The sequence below is a fragment of the Urocampus carinirostris genome, chromosome 11 (assembly GCF_059441175.1).
Source record: "Urocampus carinirostris isolate Australia breed hairy pipefish chromosome 11, RoL_Ucar_1.0, whole genome shotgun sequence".
In the NCBI taxonomy this organism is placed as follows: Eukaryota; Metazoa; Chordata; class Actinopteri; order Syngnathiformes; family Syngnathidae; genus Urocampus; species Urocampus carinirostris.
In genome coordinates this window covers 11,110,132-11,135,606 of record NC_142359.1, presented here as the reverse complement: position 1 = coordinate 11,135,606, position 25,475 = coordinate 11,110,132, and the positions used below count along the sequence as shown (strand labels likewise).

General features: G+C 38.5%; 2 protein-coding genes across 7 annotated transcripts in view; both read left to right on the top strand.

Moving 5' to 3' along the window:
* Positions 1-6,419, top strand: part of LOC148356399 (voltage-dependent calcium channel subunit alpha-2/delta-4-like) — a 104,437-nt gene extending 98,018 nt beyond the window's left edge. For 3 of the 4 annotated variants that reach the window (XM_088347204.1, XM_088347203.1, XM_088347202.1), the window contains 5 exons: positions 79-134; positions 1,414-1,534; positions 2,916-3,036; positions 4,802-4,879; positions 4,940-6,419. In XM_088347204.1, coding sequence (XP_088203330.1) covers positions 79-134; positions 1,414-1,534; positions 2,916-3,036; positions 4,802-4,879; positions 4,940-5,032 — 469 coding nt within the window. In that variant the 3' untranslated portion in view covers positions 5,033-6,419. Of the gene's footprint in view, positions 1-78; positions 135-1,413; positions 1,535-2,915; positions 3,037-4,801; positions 4,881-4,939 lie in introns of those variants that run through there. The other variant, XR_015851987.1, reaches the window with a different exon arrangement.
* Positions 6,420-10,067: 3,648 nt separating this feature from the next.
* cpsf6 (cleavage and polyadenylation specific factor 6) lies at positions 10,068-24,233 on the top strand. 3 transcript variants are annotated; one of them, XM_088346918.1, is made up of 11 exons: positions 10,068-10,194; positions 12,716-12,925; positions 13,026-13,129; positions 13,435-13,580; positions 13,668-13,847; positions 14,247-14,330; positions 14,624-15,107; positions 15,831-15,946; positions 16,020-16,170; positions 16,251-16,449; positions 22,650-24,233. In XM_088346918.1, the coding sequence occupies exons 1-10, from the start codon at positions 10,135-10,137 to the stop codon at positions 16,435-16,437; spliced, it is 1,722 nt and encodes a 573-aa protein (XP_088203044.1). In that variant the 5' UTR covers positions 10,068-10,134; the 3' UTR covers positions 16,438-16,449; positions 22,650-24,233. The 3 variants fall into 3 exon arrangements, with proteins under 3 accessions (XP_088203044.1, XP_088203045.1, XP_088203043.1); XM_088346919.1 differs by having other exon boundaries at positions 13,435-13,589; positions 14,759-15,107; XM_088346917.1 differs by having other exon boundaries at positions 13,435-13,589.
* Positions 24,234-25,475: the final 1,242 nt, after the last annotated feature.

Here is a 25,475-nt window from a genome sequence, read left to right as displayed (position 1 = left end):
AAACAGTACAATGATGGAAGCGCTAATTGATGCCGACTTGCCCCCTTCTGTCCGCTTTCCTTTTTTTTGCTTCTCAAGGTTTCTACTTGAGTTTAACGTCTGTGGATTCTGGCACACGGAGCACTTTGCAGATGGTGAGTTCACACAAAGGGGAAAAAACACCAGAGTAAACTACAGTTAAAGGGACGGTGTGTATTTAGCACCACCTCGTTGTAAAAATACATTCATTAAAACATTATTGATTTTAATAATAAGCAAATACATGAGCTATCATAAAAACGTGCATTTTTATGAAATACTTCTAGGTCTAGTTGATAAGCATTAATTAAAGATAAAACAAACCTCACCTAAAGCGAGCTAACATAATTGTCTGCCCGCTTGTAGCTACAGGTAACCAAAAAACTCAAAAAGACTGGGCAAATAAATAAAGTGAAATGGTGCGTTTTAGTCACATCGAGTCTCAATAATTTGTACTCTTCTTTGTGCTTTTTAGCACTCGTTTTCGGTTCACCAAACAGTGACATCTTTCGGTCAAATAATACACACTGTCCCTTTAAACAAAGTTTATGCATTGTTGCATGATACGCAGGACACAAAAGGTGCAAAGACATGTTTTTTTAGGGTGGGCTGATCGATCCAAACATTTATATTATCGATACTGGGCAAGTACTTGGATCGGCTCGATACTACTGCCTAGGGATCAATACTGTCTTTCCATTTTAACTACCACTGTAATAATGTTGTTAGTGGGCTGTAAGACAACACATACATTTGTGTAATGGAATGTGTTTTTGTTTGTTGACATTGTTTCACAATAGTTTCATTTTTGTTTTATTGCTGATTTTTGGGGGGTTGACGCTCTTGACTTTTGTTCTAAATCCGTTTTTTTAGTAGAAATATAATGATTTTTACAGTGTTAAATAATTTTTTGTTATATTGTTTAAACTATTTGCACTTTCTGACTTTATTTTCGATCTATTGTGCAATGGAAGGTATTATATTTGTCATTTTGACATTGATAGGTATTTTAATTAAATTTCTGCTTTCTTGGTACGACTGTCTTAACTTTTGCTCTAAAAAAGTTGTTATAAAAATATTCATATTTTTTATTGATAATGTTAAAGTCTGGATTGTAGTTTTTTTAATAAAAGGTCCAACATTTTAGTGCCTTAAGTCCTTGTTCTATGTTTCTTGTAATTATAAATTAATCAACATTTTCAAGCCAAACCTAGGGATATCAGATCGGTATTGATCGATGCCATGCTGTATTTAGTTGGATTGGATCGATACCAAAAGTATTGCCCTCCGCTAATGTTTGTGTCGCATGAGGGCCAAGCTCTCTAATGTCTTTCCGCATGGACAAGCCTGCCAAGCAAACTAGGTGTTAACCTTTACTCTTTTTGCTTCCCCCAGCCTCGTTGCACAAGAAAAAGGGGGACATTTTGCAGCCCTGCGACACAGAGTACCCCAGCTTCGTGTACGAGCCATCCGTCAAAGAGACCAACAGCATCATCAAATGTGGACGCTGCCAGAAGTAAATCACATTGTGTATATTCCCTCATTGCCAAGACAAAAAGGATAACGGAATAACAGTTATTATACCTTTCCCAAGGCGATGCCAATCTGATGTTACTGACCCAAAAGTGAACCTGAGTTTGAAATTGGCATAACAATCCAGGATCAGGTGCCTGACCCTGTTGGGTATGTGGTGGAGGTGTAGTGGAAACTCAACTAATTTGTGTAGTATGGACCCGTAGGCGTTAATTAGGTCCAACCACAACACAGCAAGGTCACCTCTGTTCTCCTGGGCCTGTCTGATGAGCTGTATGACTATGCCAGTGTGCTCAAGGCTGCCAGGAGCTCCTGGAATCCAACCCTTCTGGACAGAAGTGTCAATGTAGTTGTTATGAAGGAGAAACTCGGTCAGTCTTTGGGAGACGATACTGAAGAACAGCTTCCCTTCAACGCTCAATAGTGAGATTGTCTGAAAATGGTTGATGTTTTTCAAGTCCTCCTACTTGGGAATCCAAACTCTCTCAGCACCTCTCCACTGGTTGGCCACCCTCCTTCTTTGCCAGATCACCTGGTGCCTGAGAAGCTCTCGGCAACATCTGAGGCTTCAAAAAACTTTATCATGTTAGAACTCACAATACCCTGGGAAGAGCATATTGAGGATTCCAATGAAAGAAAATGTGCGAAAGTACAAGGAACTGGTGGAGGAGTACAGGGGCAGGGGCTGGAAGATTTTCTACGATCCTATAGAAGTTGGTTGCAGAGGCTTTACGGGGGGATCTTTCTGCAAAAGCCGAGGATATTGAGGTGGGTTACAGAGGTGGCCAAGAAGAAAGCCATTAAATCAGCTGGTAAAGCCACAGAGAAAGCCAATGTGTGGCTATGGCTCAAAAGGTCTGACCAGTGGGCTGCTACTGGGACGTAAGCTGAGGCCCGATCGGCTGGGTCACCAGGGCAAGGGTGTCTAATGTGGAAAGCCCCGAAAACCTTGATGAACCCTTGGAAACATCACTGATGATGAGTCCCAGTTACATCCAGGAGATGTTTCTTTCAAGCTTTCTTGAACCCACGTCCAGTCATGAATATAAATATATATATATATATTTAAAAACATGTCCCTCAGAAATCCATTTTCCATGCCTCTGCTTGAATTTATATAACCACGAAGATTAATTCAAGTGGGCAGAAACAGGATTAAATGAGGGCGCATGAGATTATGCAAAGCGCAAGAGTGCTTCGGGTGACGAAAGTAGTAAATAAAGGTAAAAAGAGCATACGAACATGGGGGCGGTGTATAAACAAGTAAATGAAGTATGACGAGCACCCTCTTGAGTACAACAGCAGTATGACAATAATCTCACTGCACTGCAAATTGAATTTATTCGGTGTGCTTGTTTTTATAGGATGTTTGTGGTGCAGCAGATCCCACAGAGCAACTTACTCATGTTGATCATTCAGAACGACTGTGACTGCTCCAGACAATTTTCTCCTATCACCATGGAGCCCAAAGAAGTCAAATATATCCTTTTTGTTGCCTTTTCGCCACTGTCCATCGATCCATTCCTCTTCACATTGTTAATTGTGTTAACCTGTAGCCTCTTATAATACTGCAAGCACTTCTTTTCGAAAAGTGCTAACTGGAGCTGATGTTAGCAAAAATAAAGACATGAACCAATCATTTTTTCACCTTTATGCAAAGTATGGTAGCAGGGAAATATGAAAATGAGATCTTGTGTCAGGTTCAGGGATCACTTAACGGCCAGAGTTGTTGGGGCACCGCTTGTTGTGGTGTGCCTTGGGCAAATACAGCCTGCCAACGCCCATCTCTGTCCAGGCCAGTTTGGGGATAGGAGTTTGCTCCCCCACATGAAACAGATACATGGGTATCAGTAGCAGGGAAAGCCTCCTGATCTGACTCAGATACAGCACCTTCATCATCTGGTGGTTGTTGATCTTTCAGTGTACAGCGACATCCCACTTTTCAGAGATGAGCCGGACCTTGGTATTGACTGGCATCAAGTCAAGTCAAGTCAAGTCATTTTTATTTGTATAGCCCTAAATCACGAAGAGTCTCAAAGGGCTTCACAGATTGTTACACTATATTCAGCCTGTGACAATACTGATACTAGATCCTAAATCACTGAAGTACTACAATTACAACTATTATACTTTTATCCGGATTCAAAACGCACTTCTTCAGACTCTCTATAATAAACTGCCTCACATGCCACCTCCTTTTCTTTTAAATATACTGTACTTTGTTTTTCTTTTTGTATTTTCTTGTTTGTTTTATTCTTGTTTTATATTCTGTGCATAGCAACCTTGGGTGTCCTGAAAGGCGCTTTGAAATAAAATGTATTATTCTTATTCACAAAATTCGATCAAATATGATTATTATTTTCATTGTCATCTTGACACTTTGCTTTCAGGCACACAAACAGTGCAAACTATTTTTTCTGAGCATTTTTTTAAAATCTTAATTCAGTGTTTTAAATAGTTTCTCCTGTAGAATGAGAAAACAAAAATCTGTAAATGAGAAACACCATCTTGATAGGCTCCCTGAAATGATGAATTAATATATTATTGACCAAAAACACTAAAAACAGTAAAATAGGAGAAATACCTGAAAAAATATGTTAGAAAATGTATTATATGTTCTTTGCCATTTTGAAACTAAACACCTGCATTGCATAGGGTGCCAGTTCGTTATTTTGACTATTATGCAATGTTTTGATCATTGTCACTGCCGGACAATCATGTTGTTGTTGTTTGATTTCCACACCCATTAGGGCGGATGTGCTTTTGTTCGCAAGCGTGATAATTAGATCTTGTGTGTGTGCAAATAATATTTTTTCATTTTTTATGTATTTTTATTGATCTTCTCTTACTGTTTTAAATTATTTCTTCTGCAAAATGAGAAAGGAAAATTTGTAAATGGGAAAAATAATCTAATAGAAGATGTATCATTATAATTTTAATTTTAGGAATTTGATAAATGGTTCACCAAAACCTTATTCTAATTGAACTATACATCTAAACTTCATATTTAACGAAACATAATCTCAATAAAGCCAAAAGTTACATCTTGATTTAATGAATCAATCAGAAAAATTACGATTTCAATCGATGACTGACAAAAACCTTCCCTGATTAACATTAATTTAAAAGCTATATTGATTTAAAAAAAAAAAAGACATCACATGCAAGATGCAAGAATCTACTTTTTTTTGTTTTGTTTTTTTTAATATAATGTAGGTGTCTGTATCCTTGACACCCTACTGAACATAACTCCTCCGTGAAGTGTGAACGGATGCGTTCACAGAAAATCCGCAGACGTCCCGAGTCGTGCCACGCTTACCACCCTCAGGTAACAAAGACTTGCTTTATTTTGAAACTGTTAATGACAGAACTTTTTTTTTCTTTTTAGGAGAACGCAAACGACTGCGGAGGGGCATCCGCCGCATCTCTCTCTGCCTTCCTCTTCATTGTTTGCCTCGCCTCATTCCCTTCCCCGTTATGACCCAGATGATGCCATAAGTGGATTTATTCATTATTATGTATCGAACACTGATTCTTGTTTCTTGCTTCTTTCTTTTAACCCTGAACAATCTGAACAAATATTCCCTCCTTCAGTCAAGTGCTGAAAATTGGCAAGTGTTGCCATGGATACCGCTCTACGAGTTTTATTCTCTTCCATCACCTTGTAACTCCAAATGAAAGAGGGACTAAAGAGATGCAGGTGGCTACCGTGACTCACACGAATGAATTATGAGTCACACGAGCGAATGTAATAGAGCCCGTAGGGAGTTAATGAATTCCTGATTTACCTTCGTGTGGAATTGCATATGGTCATGAATGTCACATGGTGTTGCAAAGGAAGGGCTGCAATATGTCAACTAAACAGAACGACACCATACCTTCACGGGGTCAGATTCATCCTTTAAGTCAATTCCTTTTAAAGGGACAGTGTATAACGTTTTGTGCAATCTAATGTTTAAAAATAGGTGGAGTGTGTTGTTGGAGGTGTCCTTAAAAAGTTGAAGGTCGCATATTTCCTCTATTAACTCATTCAATGCCAGACGTTTTTCGTAAATTGAAGAGCCACATTTTGCCATTTTGACTCATTTTTGAAGGCTTACCAAAATTTGAGTGTTGTAGCTATATTGGCATATCAAAAGAAAGTTTCAACACACATATTTTGTTAAAAAATATATATTTTACTAGGTTTTATTGTTGACGTGTTTCTTGAAAATTCTCATTTCCAAGAAAGATTTTTTCAAAGAAAGATTTTTTCCAAGGACACATTTCAAGCAGAACTTCACTTTGGTGCTTTTTGCACTTGTGATACCTCCAATATCTGAACAATGTTTTTCATAAACACAAGAGCACTTAGCTGGCAGAATAACATTTTATTGCAAGAACACAGAACTGATGCATGAACTTTGCATGAACGATGCATTAAATTTTGGTCACCACGGCGATCCCGTTCCCTTGGGCGACGACGTTTCTCCGGACAAGCCCGAAACGTTATCCCTCTGACCAGAAGACGCTGATGGGACTTAATCATCATTTTTTTAAAGAAATAAGCTATGTTGAAGAGTTAACTGCCCATTACTATTCGTCCATATTTTGGGTCTATTACCACACTGCGTCACTACACCTATTCGCCATATGGGGCTCCCTACACACACTTATTCGCTAGATACAGAAAGCAAGACTAGGAAGTTGGGCTTCTTGATGTGTTGGCAAAAATCTGATAAAAGCCACTCCTGCTCTCTAATTGATCTAATTATACTGTATGTCTCTCTCTGTCTGTCTAATATGTACAGACATGCATTATTATCTTTGTATCTATAAGTTTACCTGAGAGACGTTTTTTGACAATGAATAAAATTCAAGCGGTGTCATTTCATGTCAAGGAGTGGTACGATTTTAGAACTTTTCAACTCACTGCCGCCATCTCCTGGCTTTTGTCATCATTGCACCATCGGTCAAGCTTCTTATAATGCGCGTGTGAGTACATGTTTTTCATAGACACCCTCGGATAAACGCTTCTCCTTTCATCCTCTTTGTATGACATCTGTACTACTGGAGGGCTAGTGGAGAAATATCGGTGCCAAGACCGCTGCGATCCAGGTTTGATTCCCGTTGGAAACTATATTTGGTGATTTTACTGAGCCATATACTTATAGACTGATTTTTCTATGCACCATTATACGGTGTAAATGTATAAAGAGCCCAAAAATAAACACAGTTTGTTTTTTTACAGTAGTCTCTATTTCATGTCCTTATAGTCCGGTGTGCTTTATGTACGAAAATATATGACACAAAACAATTTTTGGGGTGCGCCTCATAATGAAGAAAATACGGTACTTTAAATAAATGACCCGATAGAAGTGCTAATCTGGGTTTGGGTTGGCGTTTGATTGTTCTAAGCAGGCATTTTCTCACTGTCACCATTTGTATGCTCTCTAACAAATAGGAACCCCACAAAAAGCTTGCGGGGATGAGCACGATGTTACTCTTCAGGGCTCCCTGAAACCCCCATTCCTCCTATCTAATGTGTTCTGATCTGCACAGCTTTGCTAAAAGTATGATAACAGCAGACAAGCGCAGTGGGAAATGAACCATAAGGGCTCTTTGAACTCAGTTGTGCATCATTAACACATACTTAATAGAGATAATATTCAACTTTCACCTCCAAAAACGGATCCAATCTCTAAGCAAGTGGAAAACAAAAAGTTATTTTTATTGTTACCCTGTTTTCTTTCCCCGCCCCAGTTTGGACAACGAATGATTAGAAAAATAATGACAGTTTTATAACATTGGAAAGTTATTTTTGGCAGGCAGCTTTTGATGTAATCGTCACTTAACCAGTTCAATTGCATACAGTCAAATGCCGCCGTCTCTGTAATACTGTATCTCACATTAAAGGAAGCTTTCACTTGACGTTTTTGCAAGCTTTTGCTTGGTATATTTTTCAACCTGCCTTTATTCATGCCGTTTGGCGAGCAATTGATAAACTCGGAAGTCTCTTAAACTTAGACTGCCATCTGTTGATGATAGCCCTACATCACTTCACCTCTCACAGCTGATGCCTGTTTTGCAGGAGAATTAGCTTACAGATGCCAATGAGAGAGGGACTCTCTCATCAATAAATTATTTCTGATGAAGCATGTGTTATACTGTTTTTTTTTGTTATATTTTAATAACAAAGTTTATTGAAACAATAAATGGAATACATACTTGTCTACAGTAACATGTGGCTAGGTTCGTGCCTAGTGAGGCACAGTCAGATTTACAAAAATATGAACCTACATCTTATTCATTATTTGATTGGCAGAGCAAGAAAGCAATATATACACTGTGGAATTATAAAAATTGCCCTGCATTAACTTATAAATGAAGTCAATGTGCTGTTCTTTTTGGATAAAACATTAACGGATTGGTAAAATATTTATGCAACGAGAAAAAAATGACAGGTTGACTTGCAGGGGCGATTTTAGGTTCAGAGCTTTGGGGGTGCTGAGGACCCAGAGTCTCTGGCTTTGTGGGTGCTTGGGTTTAATTTGCTTGAGCACCAACAAAAAACGGGCTCGTTACGCCCATGATGGCTTGACTTACAGTTAGATGGCTAATACTATAACTAAGTCTATTGTTTGGGCCTAAGGTGTCGCCGAATCAGAATCATGGTCTTACTTGTCATGAGGCCAGAGAATTGTGTGCCTCACTGTGCATCTGCAGACAGTAATACTTTACATACTGCTCCTTTAGAATAAAAACATCAATAATTAGGTAATGTTTCATTGTGAAAAATGGCCCATTGAGAAAAAAATACTGGATGGCTTGACTTATTGTTAGCTTGCTAATACTATCACTAATTTTATTTTTGGGGCTGAAGTGTGCACAAAATCAGAATCCTTTGTCTCAATATCCCCCTCTGCAATGATGTGTTCCTCATTCTGCATCTGCAGGTGTTCAGCTCTGTAATGCAGTATATTACATACTAATTGTATTAATGATAGTCCTGAAAAAAAGGAAATCCTAAAATTGTTATCTTAAATGAGAAATAACTTTAACACTCAATAAATAGAACCATTTAATATATGTTCACTGTTGTAGTTCCATGATGACCGGCGAGGACCTACAGTACATCAGATCACAAGTCTCCCTGACTGCAAGTCATTGCCTGTCAACCCTGAGGAGGTAAAGCGCTCGTCTTGGGATCAAGAGGTCGCAGGTTTGATTCCAGTTCCTTTGTGTTGTATGTCAAAGTGTCCTTGGGCAAGACACTAAATATTTTCAAAATCATCCAATCCAGTGTTGTTCTGTCTGTGTAAGACTCAGCCAATCGATCGCCAATCGATCAGCTGCAATAACAATGACTAAAATCAGTAAACTTTATCTTTATGGTTCAGCTTCCATGCATGTTCATGAACCCCTAACACCCCCAATAAGCAGGTTAGCGCCTTACATGGCTGCAAGGCCGCTATTGGGAAATGTGGAGCACATTGTAAAGCGCTTTGGGAAGTCATTGACTTGAAAAGCGCTATATAAATGCAGATCATTTCATTTCAATTCATTCTTTATAATGACAATAGAATAGAATAGAATAGAATAGAATAGAATAGAATAGAATAGAATAGAGGGCAGCACGGCGGCGCAGTGGTTAGCGCGTGTGGGGCACAGTTCTAAGGTCTTGGGAACCTCCTGTGTGGGTTCAAATCCAGCTACCGGACTTCCTGTGCGGAGTTTGTATGTTCTCCCCGTGCTTGCGTGGGTTTCCTCCGGGCACTCCGGTTTCCTCCAACATTCCAAAGACATGCATTTCAGGTGGGTTGGCCGGTCCAGATTGTCCCTAGGTGTGAATGAGCGAGCGAGTTGTCTGTCCCTGTGTGCCCTGCGATTGGCTGGCAACCAGTTCAGGGTGTCCCCTGCCCACTGCCCGATGATTGCTGGGATGGGCTGCAGCAACCCCGCGACCCTACTGAGGATAAGCGGTGCAGCTAATGAGATGAGAATAGAATAGAATGAAGTATTAAGTACATTGAAAAGCACTTTGCAAATTATTCAGAGATTTAAAAAGCTCTATCTAAATACAGTTACCAGTTACCAGTATTATTTATTTACATTTCTATCAGCATTCAGAAACATTGTATGAAACGAGATTAGACATGGCACTCCAGAATATACATGCGATAAAGAGGTTAAAGAGAAAAGTAAAATAAAAGACTGTCGGGATACATAGGCAAAAATATTAACAAGGTAGTGCTTAGAGACTGAACTTCAGTTATACATGCAATTTTAACCTTGAATAATAATAGTCCAATAAAAGAATTGTGCATCTTAACAGTAGTGCAATGAAAAAGTAGTGCAATAACATTTAGCGGCAACAAAGATATTCCAAAATAAGTCGCTAGATATATGTATAGTCACAGATTTGTGCACTGCCCATGAAAAAAAAATCAAACCTTTGGATTTTTACAATTTGATGCACACGGAATGTACACAGGCGAGCTATTGTATTGTAGTTTCCAAACTGGTCAAAGGGGGCACTGTTTTTTTCACCCTCATGGTTGCTGCTTTCTATGAGGATCTAGGCAAGGAAGGCGCCAGAGGAAAATGGCGGACGGTGTGGATCACATCGATATCTACGCCGACGTAGAGGAGGAGTTCAGCCAGGTATTTTAACGGAATTTATTACCTTTTGGCGTCACGCTATCATTTTCACAAACATGTGTTTGCCATTGATACCGCCTTACGTGGCCGAAATATGCCTTACGTCGTTAGCTCAGTACGCACCACCTACCCCCCGCCCACATTCGCAGGGCTAATACCGTAGCTTCGAATTCGCGGTTCCCTTTAAAGTTCATTGCCGGTAAAACAACATTTTGAGCAATTACCATTCGGGTGTGTTTAAGCGTTCAGAGTGCATTATTTTTTTTAAAAAATGCCCATGTTACATTATATTTATTGAAATCATTGTCCGTTGTTATCATGAATGCTGCCAATGCGGCCTCGTAATGGCCGCCAATGTTAGGCGAACAAAGCCGAACATCACAGCTAATACTTGCCCTTTGTTTTGTGGAGATTTACCAAAATTAAGTCATTACTTTAAAAAAAAAACACATTGGTTATTGTGAAGTTGACCATTTCCTATGTTAAATTGGTTAAAGTATTGTTTCCATTTTAAGCGTCAGACTGACAAACGTTAGACGTCGATTGAGTTGATGCAGAAATTGGTTACTTGTAAAGGTATAATGTGTATTTTTTATTGCCTATTCAAAAATCTTAGGTTGAGAAATTTCTTCTAAGTTGAATCCATACCTAGAAGTCCGTCATGTTTGTCTGACGTCTTTCTGCTTGCTGTGATGCTGGTTTTTGTTCGTAACAGAGACATCTGGTGGTAAAATATTACACACTAGGGCTTTAAGTAATTAACATGCAGTTCAGACATTTTTTTTTCACGAACAAAGCCATTTGTTCATAGTTGCTATTGTATATCCCCCTTTTATGATTAAAATGTAAATATTTGGACTTTTTCAGTGCAAGCCAAAACATATCATCATCTGCTGCACCGCTTATCCTCAGTAGGGTCGCGGGGGTGCTGGAGCCCATCCCAGCAGTCATCGGGCAGTGGGCAGGGGACACCCTGAACTGGTTGCCAGTCAATCGCAGGGCACACGGGGACAGACAACTCACTCGCTCATTCACACCTAGGGACAATTTGGACCGACCAATTCACCTGAAATGCATGTTAAGATATTTTCAACAGAGCCGCCAAAACTGATGCTTCAGTGCATTTTATTTCACGGTGTGCCGTTCGATGTTTTCATAAAATATATGAATTAATTAAATTGCCAGAGGCTGTGTCTTATATCACACATTCCTTACTTAAAATGTGTCTTTCCCCCTACAGTTACTATCATTGATTTTTTTTTGACTGTCTTTAGTCATCAGTAATGGTTTCAAATTGTGTGAGCAGAGTTTTTAAGTAAAAATGGTATACAATACTGCAGGGGAGGGGGAATTAAAAAATGTAAAATCTTTGTATTATCTGTTCTCAGTAGGAGCAACAGCATATGGTTTAAGACAAGAAACTAAATAAGCCGTCAAACCTGATCTCCAGACAGAAGCTAATTCTACACTGCATTTTACTTCCCTGTGTGACGTGTGATGATTTAAAAAAATATATAAAATAATGCCTTGGCCCCAAATAAAGGTCTACATTTATACAGCGCTTTTCAAGTCCCAGAGACCCCCCCAAAGCACTTTACACACATTGATTGCGGAAACAGCCATGTAAGGCACCTACCTGCTTATTGGGGGCATATCAAGAAATATCCCACTTAAAACGTGTCTTCCTCCCGCAGTTACTTAAGACAATTGTTTTTTCATATTGATAGTCATTTTGTTATTAGTAATGATTTTAAAATATGTGCGGGCAGAGTTTTTCGTAAAAATGTTATAGAATCCTGTAATGGGGGCTTAAAGATATTGAAGAAAAATCCTGCATGACAATTGAAGTTGTACAACAAGGGAACCGTTTTGACTCAGAGCTATTAAAGCAAATTACTTGAACTATTTTTTTTCTCTGTAAGAGCCACGCCCATATAGTTTGAGACAAAAACTACCAAAGCCGTCAAACCTGATCTCCGGACAGAAGCTAATTCTTCAGTGCATTTTACTTCACTGTGTTATGTTTGATGAATTCATAAGATGTATGAAATAATGCTTAAGCTTTAAATCAAGAATTATCCCACTTAAATATTTTCTCTCAGTCAGTTACTTAAGATCATTGATTTTTTGTTTTGGCTGTCATATTTTGTCATCAGTAGTGGTTTCAAAATTATGTGCGGGAAGGGTTCTTTCATAAAAGTGTTGAATGCGTTGGAATTGTGAATTTTACCTCAGAGCCAGATTTACTCATCAAAAAAGCCACACCTGTCCCCTGAGCCATATGTTCCCCACACCTATTGTTCAGCGTTTATGCATCCATTTTCTAATCTGGTTTATCCTCATTGCGGTTTTGCTACACACTTGCTCAATCTTTAATCACTGGACGTCTAAAAAGGTCAACCTTTATAACCAATGTAATTTAGCAATGAACTTATTCATTTGCTGGAAACAACGCACACTCTAGGAAGGAGAACATTATCCCAAATTCACTTTTTGAATTTTTACCAAACACATTGTCTTTCAGGAAGCAGACTATCCTGTTCATGAACAGATCGACCTGTACGATGACGTGATCTCCCCTTCGGCCAATAATGGCGACGCGCCGGAGGACCGCGAATACTTGGATGCCATTCCTGCTCAGGGGGGCTCAGATGGAGGAAAATCTGCACCGCCTAATGTTGTGTACACCTACTCAGGGAAGAGGATCGCCCTCTACATCGGGAACCTTACATGGGTGAGTGGAAAGAGTAACCCTTCACCATGTATATTTTCTTTCTTCCCGTTTTTCCCCCTGAAGTGCTTCCTAATTCTCAATTGTGTCTCATTTTGTACAGTGGACTACAGACGAGGACCTCACTGAAGCAATTCGGTCAATCGGCATTACAGATGTTATAGAAATCAAGTTCTTTGAAAACAGAGCCAATGGGCAGTCCAAAGGGTAAGTATTTTATTTCAAAATTAGTGCTAGTATTGTACATGCAAAATCCATTGCAGCCTGGTCAGGCTGAAAGGGAGATTACCACATCTGCAAACCCTTCTTAAGATTTTTTTAGGTGTTTTCATGCAGTTTTTTTTCTGTTGTTTTCAGATCAGAGGATGTGGTAATTGTGCTTTGTGCATCCTTTTGATACTCTCTGTGATTAAGGGCTATACATATAAATGTGACATGTCTTATTAGTTATGCTCCGGTGCAGCTATAATTTATAGCTATTGTCTTTTATTTATTTATTTTTTGCCCTCTAGGTTTGCCCTTGTCTGTGTCGGCTCAGACGGCTCATCCAGGAAGCTAATGGACCTTTTATCTAAAAGAGAGTTGCATGGATTACACCCTATTGTTACTCCATGCAACAAGCAGTCTCTCAGCCAGTTTGAGATGCAGTCCCGTAAAAGTAAGCACAGTAAGTCCAGTTCTTCAGCCAACATGCAAAGCACAGTAGTGTAACTTAAAAAGCAAAACCTAATTTTCACTCCAACAGGCAACCAGTCAGGTCAGATGTCAGGTGAAGGCAAAGCCGGACCTCCAGGCGGAGGCCGCTCCGGGTATCCCATGGGGAGCCGAGGGGGCCGAGGAAGGTTTCCAGGACCACCCGGCGGACCTGGAGGAGACCGCTTCCCTGGTGGCGTCGGGCCCAATGGGCCGCCACCACACTTTCCTGGTTAGCTAAACATGAACCTGTTATTTTTCTCTGCACGTTATTGGTGTGTTCTGTCAAACATGAGCAACCAACCTTTTATGGTGACCCCAAATTGCAAGATGGGTGTTTCTGGCTCAGGATTCACATTTTGAAGTAAAATCTTTTCTCACTGGCATTGAGCTTGGGAAATTTCTTTGTGTTTTTTGATGAAAAACTTTCCCCATACAGTTCGTTTTGACTTCTTTGTAACCATTAATGAGTTATCCTTCCCTTGCTGAACATAAAGATCCTCCATTTTACTTAAAAGTTAAAAAAAACATTGCTTGCATGTTAGCAGCACGAGGCAGCTTAGACCAGTTCTTTTTTTCACAGTGGTCAGTGACAAAGATTGTAATTAGTGTACTTTCTCTTCTCCTACAGGCTCGGGGATGAGACCTGATCTAATTAGGCACCAAGATGGCCACCTGGATCTGAATTTTAATCCCAGCACTTGGCGTGACAGAGGTGAAATGCTTCATTTTTACTTTGACAGATTGCACGTATCTTGCCTAAACTCAAAGTATGGCAATATTAGTATATTCCAAAGCGTTAATGTTCTTTTTTCTAAATTTACACATGCAAGTTGAACTTACCGCAATGGTTGTAAGTCAGTCCTCTGTCTTTCATTTTGCCATCATAAAGTTTAACAAGAAAATTATAGGCATTTGATTCTTGTCATTAGATGCATTTCCTTTGTTGCCTGTTCGTCATAACCCACTTGAATATTTTCTCTTGCTTCATAACCCATTTTGTTTTAGGTGGTATCCAGGGACCTCCACGCCCTCCCCCTGGTCCCCCAGGCCCGCCAGGACCACCTCTCGGTCAAGGCCTCCCCCTTCCCCTTGGTCCTCCAAATCGTGGGGACCAACCACCTCCTCCTATTCTCTTCCCAGGTCAGTTTGGCCAACCACCTTTAGGGCCCTTGCCTCCAGGGCCCCCGCCACCTGGTTACGGTCCACCTCCTGGACCTCCGCCACCACAGCCTGGCCCTCCACCACCAGGACCTTTCCCGCCACGTCCTCTTGGCCCAATCGGGCCTCCCTTGGCACTGGCTCCACCGCCTCATTTGCGTGGGCCTCCACCTGGTGGGCCTCCACCTGCTCCTCACGTAAATCCCGCCTTTTTCCCTCCACCCGGTGGCACCAACATGCCTCCCAACGACAGCAGGGGACCCCCTGGACCAAATGATCCATACGGACGTCCACCGCCATATGAGAGGGGAGACTACGGTCCTGGAGGCCGGTGAGTAAAACATATTTTGTTTAGCAGCTGTACCTGTATTTTATCATTTGGTTATTAAGACTTAAAAATTACATTTTTAATAAACACCATATTTATGTACCATATTTGTTTTTTAGCACTTTTTTTTCACATTAATAATGAACTCTTTATTTGTGCAATGATTAATCGTTCAAAAAATATCGCTGAGCACAATTGCAAAACATTGGATGCAATGGGAATTGTGTGCAGCATGCGGCTGTGAGGGCGGTAAATCCTAACCACTAAATTGACCGTGACATAGATGACTATTAAAAAGGCATTCGATTTCATCTCATGATCACACTCGTTTTCTTTTCTCTACCAATGAATTTTATAGGCTAGAGAAAACAAAGTCGTCTTGTTAGATATGAATAAACACAAAAAAATAACAACTCTTTGGTGTATCTGATGACGAATTAGACTTTGAAGGACAATAAATCACCACTTTGTAAATTTTATGTTTGTATTTTTTCATAGTTTACGTTGTCAACAAATGATTTTAATCATGGCCGCACGTATTCAGCATTTGTCACCTACAATGCTTACTTTGAGCTAAGATCAAACTGAAATTAAAATTTTATATTGAGTTTTCATAAAAAATAAAGTTTGCACACTATACAGAAATAAATACAGTATTTATTTTATTGCTAAATTCAGTGCTGAAGAAATTAAATCCCCATGTTGTGTGTGTGTTTTAACTTTTAGGGAAATGGAGTCAGCAAGGACCCCTCTAAGCGAGGCAGAGTTTGAGGAGATAATGAACCGAAACCGGGCAATCTCCTCAAGTGCCATTTCCAGAGCTGTGTCTGATGCAAGTGCAGGTAGTGATCATGATTCTACGCAGGAAACATTACTTTTGATGGCACGCCTAATGGGGCAGCTTTTCTTTCTCAGCGGACTACGGCAGCGCCATTGAGACGTTGGTCACGGCCATCAGTCTGATCAAGCAGTCCAAAGTGTCTGCAGATGACCGCTGCAAGGTCCTCATAAGCTCACTTCAGGACTGTTTACATGGAATAGAGTCCAAAAGTTACGGTTCCACTAGGTGAGGATCATGTTGTTTGTGAATTGGACTCAATCTTTTTTCCACCCAAATGTTAAATGTGTTTTTCTTTCAACCTGCAGGCGGGAGCGCTCCAGAGAGCGGGACCACAGCCGCTCAAGGGAGAAAAGCAGACGCCACAAGTCTCGCAGCCGTGAACGCCATGAGGACTATTACCGTGAACGCAGCCGCGAGCGGGACCGCCATCGCGAGAGGGATCGTGACCGTGACCGCGAGAGGGAAAGAGAGAGGGAATACCGACATCGCTAATGGACAAGTAAGGTGGGTGCAATCACAACCAACATGTATATATTTAGTCAAATTAAACATTGATAACCCTGATGGGGAAAGAAAGAAAGCTCGAAATTTAAAAGGTAAGTGCAAGGTAAGTGTCCTATTAAAGGTGCCTCATTTTTTTGCACTTGGAATTGTTCCACAGGTTTTGTGCTGTGATAAACTGCAAATATGCCATTGTGAAATTTTGAAATGAAACTTTATTATCTGATTGTTTTTCGGCAGATAGTTTACATTGTATATTTTTACTTTTTGGTCTCCTGGCATTTCAGGCTGTTATCCTCAAAAAATCTTTTTTCCCGTGTTGCATAATTGGCAAAGGTATAATGATGAGATCATGTCTTAATTTTGAATTTGAGCAGCATATACTACCCGCAGACCAATTAGTTTCTTCAACAATCATTTTATTTTGTATGGTATGAACTGAAGCATATTATGATCGTCTACGATAAACCCTTCCACACAATTCTAAACAGTGAGTTGCATGCAATAAGGAAAAGGTCATATTAAATTACAAAGCAATCCAATTATTATTTTTAATGAAGCTTTTTTTTGTCTTGTGTTTTTGTATTTTATATACATTTCATTAGCTTAGTCATTACGTCGAGCCGTAAATCCCTGTCTTATTATGAACACAATTTTGTTTGAAGATCTTTGTAGCAAAGCTTTACAGAAAATGGAAAAGGCCACAAATCTGTCAAATTGGTGTAAAAAAATAATGTAACCAAATGCTGCTGTTTTTTCAAGGATTTGGTTCTGATGCCCATTTTTTATATTGAATTACCATAAAATTCGGACTATAAACTGCAGCTCTTTTCCCAAGCTTTCAACTCTGCAGTTTATGAAATGATGCAGCTAATTTATGCCTTTTTTTTAACGACCGCCAGGGGCGCCCAAGCAGTAAAGGTAAAAAGTGAGACAGGTGGAATATATGTGTCGAGGAAGAAGTTTAATGTAACTTCGCTGTCAATTGAAAAGGGGAGTACTAACTACCACATTGGGAATAGTTTTACATGTATTTTTATTTGTAATTGGAAATAATGTGGCGAAATGGGTGGATTGCAAGAAGCAACAGCCAACGAAGCAGTATTGTTTAAGGAGGATTCCAATTTATCTGTCTGCATTATCGTGTGTTTTGGAATAAACATTTTACACGGTATGATTCCATGGATTGTCCTTGATGAAACGAAGCCCTTTTCTCGGACATTTAAGTAAGTTGAAGACGGCCAGGAAACTTAATTGGGAGTTACACTAGCTGTATAGTTTTCGGGTATCCTGTTTCAGACTGATAATCATGTTTGTTTGATGAGTACACTTTGAAATGGTCATCATATCTTGGATCCCAAGAGTTTAAGATTTCCATTGATATGTGGAGTGACTTGTGACATCGTACAGACTCGTACTAGTTTATCAATAGTCCGGTGGGCCGTTGAAATGTTAAGGTACCTTGTATTATAAAAACTCTTTCTGTGTACCGTCATTCTATGTAAATATCTCATTTTTCAATGTGGGCACACGCAGCTTATGTATGTACAAATTGTTTTTTCCCATAGAAATGTACTGGGTGCGGCCTAGAATCAGGTGCGCTCTATAGTCCGAATTTTATGGTATTCTGGTAATGTAACTGATAATCCACAACCAGGTGACCAAGCAGTACACCAAAGAACACTTTTTTTGTGATAAACTCCCATGATTGGCTCTCACTGATTACATCTATGCCTCCTTGTAAGGTATTGTCTTGTTTTGTAACTTTGAAATAATCAGTGTTTGTGCATATTTGTACTGATGTGTGTAAATTCATGCATCATGTAAATTATCAGAAGTGCCCAGCTTGAGACACCTTAATGTAAAAATGATCATTGTCTGTCCTTTCATGTGCTACAAACGTTAGCTGTTGTTAGATTCATAAATTAGTTTCAATTGAACTGTTGTCACTTCAGCCTCAAAGGTGTGACTGTGCTTTGAGAATCTCTTGAGAAAAATATTGAAATCGTTTTTGTTTTTTAAAAATCTATAAGGATCTTTGTTCGTAGAGGCTTTTATTTTGACTAAGACTTAGTCATTACTAAATTATGACGGTGTGTTAAGAGATCCCAATGACCACAAGGTCATGCACAGCAATTCCATGATCTATTTTATATTGGGTACACAATTTTTTTTCTTCACCAGCAATGTTAAAAACTCTTGTCTAAAAATTGAGTTACGTGGTTTACAGTTCTTTCAAATGTTTTAGTACGCTTCTCAGATCAGACTTGGAATTCTCAATCCAGTTCATTTCTCAAAACATCAAACAAGTTGCAATATACCATGGATTACCTGCAAAACCAATTTTTTTGTTTAACATTCTTCGTCTATTGCTCAAAATTACATTTCTGTGTGAATACATTCTGAGAAATCTGACATGGTTAAAGTTCTTGTTGTATTGTGTACAGACCGGAAAGCCGTAAGTTTAGGTGGCATTTATAAATTACAACTTTGACTGTGGGGGATTGATTGCAAGAGACTGGACAAGAACCTGTTTCCGCTTACAGTTACTATTCTACAATTTATTGACAGAGAATTTCATAGGAATACAAAAATTAAAATACAGCACAGAATATCATTGGATGTGTGATAGTGTTGTGAAAACTGAAAAAGTAGTTTTGAGAATTTCAAGTTCGAGTAGATAAACGTACTTAAACACTTGAGAAAATCTGAAAAATTGTGGAATAGTCCAATAAAACGACCAAACCAACCAAAAAAGTACGGCCAAAACACTTACCGCTGAACTATGAAACGATTATATACAAAACAATTACTTTACCTCATTAAGCATCCTTTTTTTCTGAAAATGTCGAGTACAACTTTTTTTACCTGTCATTTCAGTCTTTGTTTTCATGTCAACGTTCACTTTTACTGCTTGTGTATTATTATTCTGAGAGTAGAGTGGCTTTGGAAACGCTTTTTTCTGAATGTGTCCTGTTAAGACTTAATTGGTACACAGATTTTTTTTTTTTGTCCTGATCGTGGTGGTAATGCTAGTAGCCTTGCAAAAGGAAGCATTAATGCCTGCCCTGATCAGCTAACATCTATTAGTGTATTCTTTTTCTGTTGGTAGATATTACATTTTATAATTGTATACATTTTCATGTTTAAGGTCCACCAAAGATGGTGGAGATGGCCTTAAAAATGTAGTGCATTTGTGTAGACATTCACTCCGGGATTTTATATTTCAAAGAAACTGTCTAAATTGTTAATATACACCCAGCTGTTTGTTAAATTAAGTAGCAGTTGTTCTTATGGTTGCAATAAATCCTTATGCTTTTTCTATTATGCAGTTTTAACCCTGTGACGCAATTAACAACCATGCTTCCTTCGAAATTATCGTATTACTTTTCAACCACATTTTCTAACGACTGTAAAAAGCAGTCTTGAAGACCTATCAAATTTCTGAAGCGTACAAGTCTAAGACTGAGCCACTTGTGTCTAAGGGTCTACAATAACAAGTTTGCGTATTCGTTTTTTAACAGTTTGATAGCTCTGCAAAGGTTTATATACCAAATGTGTGAATTTTGTCAAATTGGATGGTTTCACATCACCATTTGAGTTTTGCTTTCATCCAGGGATGTGTAAAACAAATCAATCCGCGCTTAAAAGTCATGTAAAACAGCTTGTAATTGAAATTGTCCTCATACCTTATGTTTGTTATTTTTTTACAAACCAAAGAAAAAAATGCAAAGGTTGAAGTCGGGCCGCGTTAAGGGAAACACTGATTCAATTTAGGCCACTTTCGCTACAATTTTATATTTGTAAAATGATGTTTGGTTGATTGCATGTTTTTTTTAAGTGTGTAGTCTGTGCTGCTTGGAAGCTGTCATCAACTAAATATTATAGATGGTTCAATTATGAGGTGAGCTAAAGAGATTTCCAGATATGAGTTTATTGTTATTATTATTACTATACCTATGATTTTGTACTGATTATATTTATGCCTGCAAGTTCTCATTTAGTCGCCCAATGTTGACACCATAAATTTTGAATGGGTAAAATGGGATGTGTAAAAATTTAATGACTCATAATGTCTACAGAGTAATATAGATTGCATTGCCCCAAAAAAATCTCCTTTCACAAAGATGATGATGATCGATTCGACGGCGTCTCAGAGACTAATCAAATTGGTTTGCAGCACAAGAATAATCTACAAAAAGGGCATGTCACACAATTTAGCTGACATTTAGAATGCCCAAAAAACTGTTTATAAAGCAATTTTCCATTCTGATAATTGCAGTTACAGGCAAGGCGCCTCAATAAATTTTGAGCAATGGTCAATAATCAATTGTTGTAGCCTCGCCCTTTTTTTCTTCTGTTTGTCAATAATGGCTAGAAAGCCATGAACAGAAGCCAACTATTAAAAATGTCACCAATTAATTATGAAGTCAAGACACACATTGTAAAAAAAACAGGAAGGACTGAAGACATGGAGGATACCCTCCACCAGACGTACGTTTAGATGAACAAATTGGCATGTGGAACAAAGGCTCCTTAATTTTAATTTTGCAAATTGCCCCAGGCACAAAAAAACTCAGCCTTCATAGATTTAAATTAAATGTGTATGATTGGCTGAAGAGGAAATTATTTTTGCCCATAAAATGGCTTGCTCAGGCCAAATCTAGACCTAAACCATCTAAATTGTGCTATGCCGCTTTAATACCACTTAAAATCGAGCAAATCATCTTTGTTAAATGGACAGTTTTATTGTAATGTTGGCTCTAAAACCCAACCCGAGTTCAGACAGTATTTTGACTATTATTTGCTCACTTTGACTAGGCTTGAAGAATGTTGCTTATATCTATTATGTAAGCTTATGTCAATGCTAGTATTGTTCACTACACAATCTACTGGCTATAGAAAGTATTAAGGGAAATTATCCGATTTTCGTGGTCTGTTTGATGTTGAGCGTGGGCTGTGTGAATGTGTTAGTATTAATTGTATATTAGAAATAATAATTTCTATTACCACTTGTCCCAGTAATCCCCACCTGAATTGTCACTGATACCATTACCTTTGTGCATATGATTATCTTTTTAAAAAGGCTATGCTGAATAGTCATTTTAAAAAGAGATACTGTATTATTCCGACTGTAAGGCGCACCTAAAAAGTCCGCCTTTGTAACCTTTTGCGCGTTGCATACCGCAGAATATGGTGGATAAGATTGGAAATGCATGAGGTATTTATCCGTGTGCGTTACTACAACAGGTTTCACGGTATCCTTCTGTATTTAAGCAATGATTGATTATTCTTGTCTCGAATCACAATAACCCGGGTCGTGGTGTTGAGGGTTCCAACACTTAAGCACTAGGTCCCAGTGGTGCAAAGGATGTACAAAAGGGCATTAAAGCTTATCTTTTTATCACACTATTTTTTTACTCCCTGTTCCCAAAACACTGACATGTATAATGCTTTCTGGTAGGTTACACAATTTCTCCTTGTCTTTACCTTTGTGTAAAAAACGTTGCAAAAGGCAAAAAAGAAAAAGTCTATCAACGAAATACCATTCATAATATTTTATGTACTCATACATATTAAACCCAGAGGTTGTTGACGCACAAGTGAAGAAGTGAGTGAGAGACTTGTTTATCCTATCAGAATGCTTAACGAACCAGGAGTAAAAAAAATAATGGCGTGATAATGAGATGAGCTTTAATACCCTTTTGTACGTCTTTTGTACCACTAATGGTCTGGTGGTCTTGTGGTAACGTGTCTGTGCCCTCACGGCCGGGATCCTGGTTCAATTCTTGTTGCAAACAATATTTTTGCAATATTAATCAACTCTACTTATTGACTGTTTAATCATTGCACAGTTAAATGGCGTCTGCGTAGAAAACGACACACGGTTACACTGTAGCTCTTACTGTTGTCTCAATTTTAAGTGCCTTATAGTCTGGTGCGCCTTACAGTGCAGAAAATACGTTATATATTTTGGAAAATGTACTTTAGCGGACATAAGTCTGCCACAAGAGGTCCAATAATAATGGAATTGGCCACTGTTGTAATTACCAGTGCTGGAAATTAGGTTGGGTGTTAGCACGATTCTGCCACCAAGTATTTGTACTAAACGAATGTGTATTTAATCAGTGTAGTGAGTGGAGAGTGTTGTATGTTGCGCTACCTGGAGATCAAACGCCACCCTCCATTTTGACACCTTTCAGCTCACTAATACCATCGGATGGACGGACAAACAGAGGATGGACTTCAGCCTACCATCAGCATGAGTGGACATGCATCGCTACCGCCTCCTCCCCTTCTTCTCTACCATAACTTCTTTTCGACTAGTGTACAAAGCGGATGGAGGAGGCACCCCCTCCCTTTCATGTAAGGCTATTCAAACAGCTGCTCGTGGTAATTGGAAATCTTTCCATTCAATACTTTATTTTTATGGTATTTTATTTGATGTGACTTTTCTGATTCTCTCGCAAACAAACCATCTTTACTCTCTATTAGAAAACGCAAACCATGCATCATTTGGTTGATTTCGGCTATCGATTTAGAGAGCAGTTTTAAAAATAGGGTAGATGTGCCCTTCCTACCCATGAAATTTATTCATTGCGTAGTTAGAATGGTTGTATGTCTTTTTGCTTTGATTAAAGTTTAGATGGTGTAATAAAACATGTCTACTGAGGTACACAATGCTGGAGCTGGCTCGTTTATATTAAATGTATTGTAATGTGTTTATCATATAAACTATGATGTAGAGTACATTAGTAATGGGATACCTTATTTACAGGGTATGGTTGAATGTACTGTTTCTGTAATGGCAAAAATGTGAATTTCAAGTAGAACCCAAATAATGCATCATCTTTATTTCGTGTGTACTTGTGCAAAGGCGGAACCACTGCAAACCCTATTTTGCTTCCTTGCCACAAGTCTTATATAATGCCCATCACCTTGAGTGTCTGCTGAGTCCACCCTTGTTTTGTAAGTTAATTTGTATTGTATGTTAATAGATTTCAGCTTTAGTCTTAAAATACAAATATTGGGTGTAAAACCATGTGTCACTTAAACATGTGCCACCATAAGAAATATGAGCCAGTTAACTTTCCCTTTCTGTATGTCCACCTGAAACTCCCGTGTATTGTTGAAATGTGAAACTTCTGTCATTTTCCTTGTGGTTTTTTCTGCGTATTCTTTCTTTAAATTTGTTTTTCTTTTTTTTTAGTTTTGATACCCATCTGCATGTTTTTCATACTTCAGGTCCCTTAAGCCCCCAACCACAGTCACCCTTAAGTATTCCCAAATTTGCACAGGATGGCATTGACCTTAAGACCCACTGCTGCTTTTATTTGTAAATAGACATTTAAGATATTGGTTACTCTTTGCTGTATTCTCCTGACGGTTTTATGTTCTCATGTCGATTCGATCGTGCCTAGCTGAAATTTCACCAACCACTTGTGTTTAAAGATCTGCAGTGTATGTTGGTTTTGTTTTAATCCATTCTCAGATGCCTTGCTGTGACTCCATGCCATTGCAAAGGTAAGTGTTTGCAGATGTATCAGACGAAAATTGGAAAAAGCAACAGACAGCTGCCAGCTATTGTCAGTGTTTAGAAAATGCAGAGGAGTTGAATGTTTCATTGGCTGAGCAACAATATTATTGATTTTCAATATAACAAATAACAATGGCACTTGATTCAGCCAAGGAGACAGAAACCATAATTTTTAATGCGTGACCTGTAAAACTTCTGTGGTAAGATCCAGGTTGACCATCAATAAAGATTTTTTTTATTAATATTTTAAGTTGGCCCTTTTTTGTATCAGTATTTGCAGATATGAGCTGTATAACTGATTTTTCTTTTTTTAACGTCCTAAATTTACACTTACAGTATCCCTACTTTGTCAGCGTGTTGGGCGTAAACTGCTTTCCCGGTGAACATGGGCTTTTTAATGTCAGTCGTAAGAGCTGATTATTAATTGTTTGTACTTCAATTATATACATTTTATTCTGAAATCCAATAGGCATATATAAAATTCTTATCTAGGATTAACCTAAACGTAATATGATCTAAATACTGTATGGTTTTAGGAATACAGATGAACAGAGCTTGAATATCTTGCCTGAAATTTGGTCTTGCAAGCAATTCTGGGCCAATGAAAGATTGGATTGGGCTGCGTGGTGTGGCCGTGAGCTGCACTACCCAACTAGGCCGCCAGTGGAAAATGAAAGCAGGTGATTATTAATTTTGCTGGTAAAAATTAAGTTTTCTTGACACAAAAATTGCAGAAAACACTTGAGGGTTTCTTGGGTACAACTGAACATTCTTACGAAAATTAGTCTGGCTGTTATGGGGCCTATAAGTGATAAAAACAAATTTGAAATCCTAAGGCACATTTATATTGGAAATGAGAACACACACCTAGTTTTAATGTTATTGTTGCAGGATGAAATGGCTTCAAATTCGGATTGTGATTTTAAATATTTGGTGGATGAATATTTGTGATATAAAAGGTGGCATGTGTAATTTGAGATGTCCTTAAAAATTGAAAACTGAGTAGTTTATCTTTTGGGTGTGTTAGCAATGCCCGACTGAGTTCAAAGAGCACTTACGTTTCATTTTCCATTGTGCCGATCTGCTTTTATCGAACTATTAACAAACCTCCAAAAAGATGAAAAAAGAAAGGCTTATTCAAGCCCTCCAAAGAAATGCTCGTCAATTATGTGTTACTGTGCTGCCATCTTCTGGCTTAAGGTGATTTCAACCTTAAGTTTTCAACAGCTGTACTCCGCCTTTAAAGTTTGTTTCTTTAATCTTGGCTATAGGTAGGTTTTAAATTCATAGTTGTCAAACTTTAATGACCTCCGTTTGTCTTTTGTTTATCAGGAAATGTGATGCACCACCTTTATATTATAAAATTATTTTCATTTTACATTTTATTTAAAATGTTATTTTAAAATTGTTAGTGGAAATGTTTAAATCTAAGCTTAAAACACATTTCTATTCTATAGCATATGAATAACTTACATTTTATGTTGACTATACA

Bases quoted from the DNA above. Each gene is read 5' to 3' on its own strand.
- cpsf6 (XM_088346917.1), top strand. From the start codon at position 10,135: ATGGCGGACGGTGTGGATCACATCGATATCTACGCCGACGTAGAGGAG. The intron at 12,926-13,025 runs GTGAGTGGAAAG...CATTTTGTACAG, and splicing joins ACATCGGGAACCTTACATGG to TGGACTACAGACGAGGACCT. The intron at 13,130-13,434 runs GTAAGTATTTTA...TTTGCCCTCTAG, and splicing joins GCCAATGGGCAGTCCAAAGG to GTTTGCCCTTGTCTGTGTCG.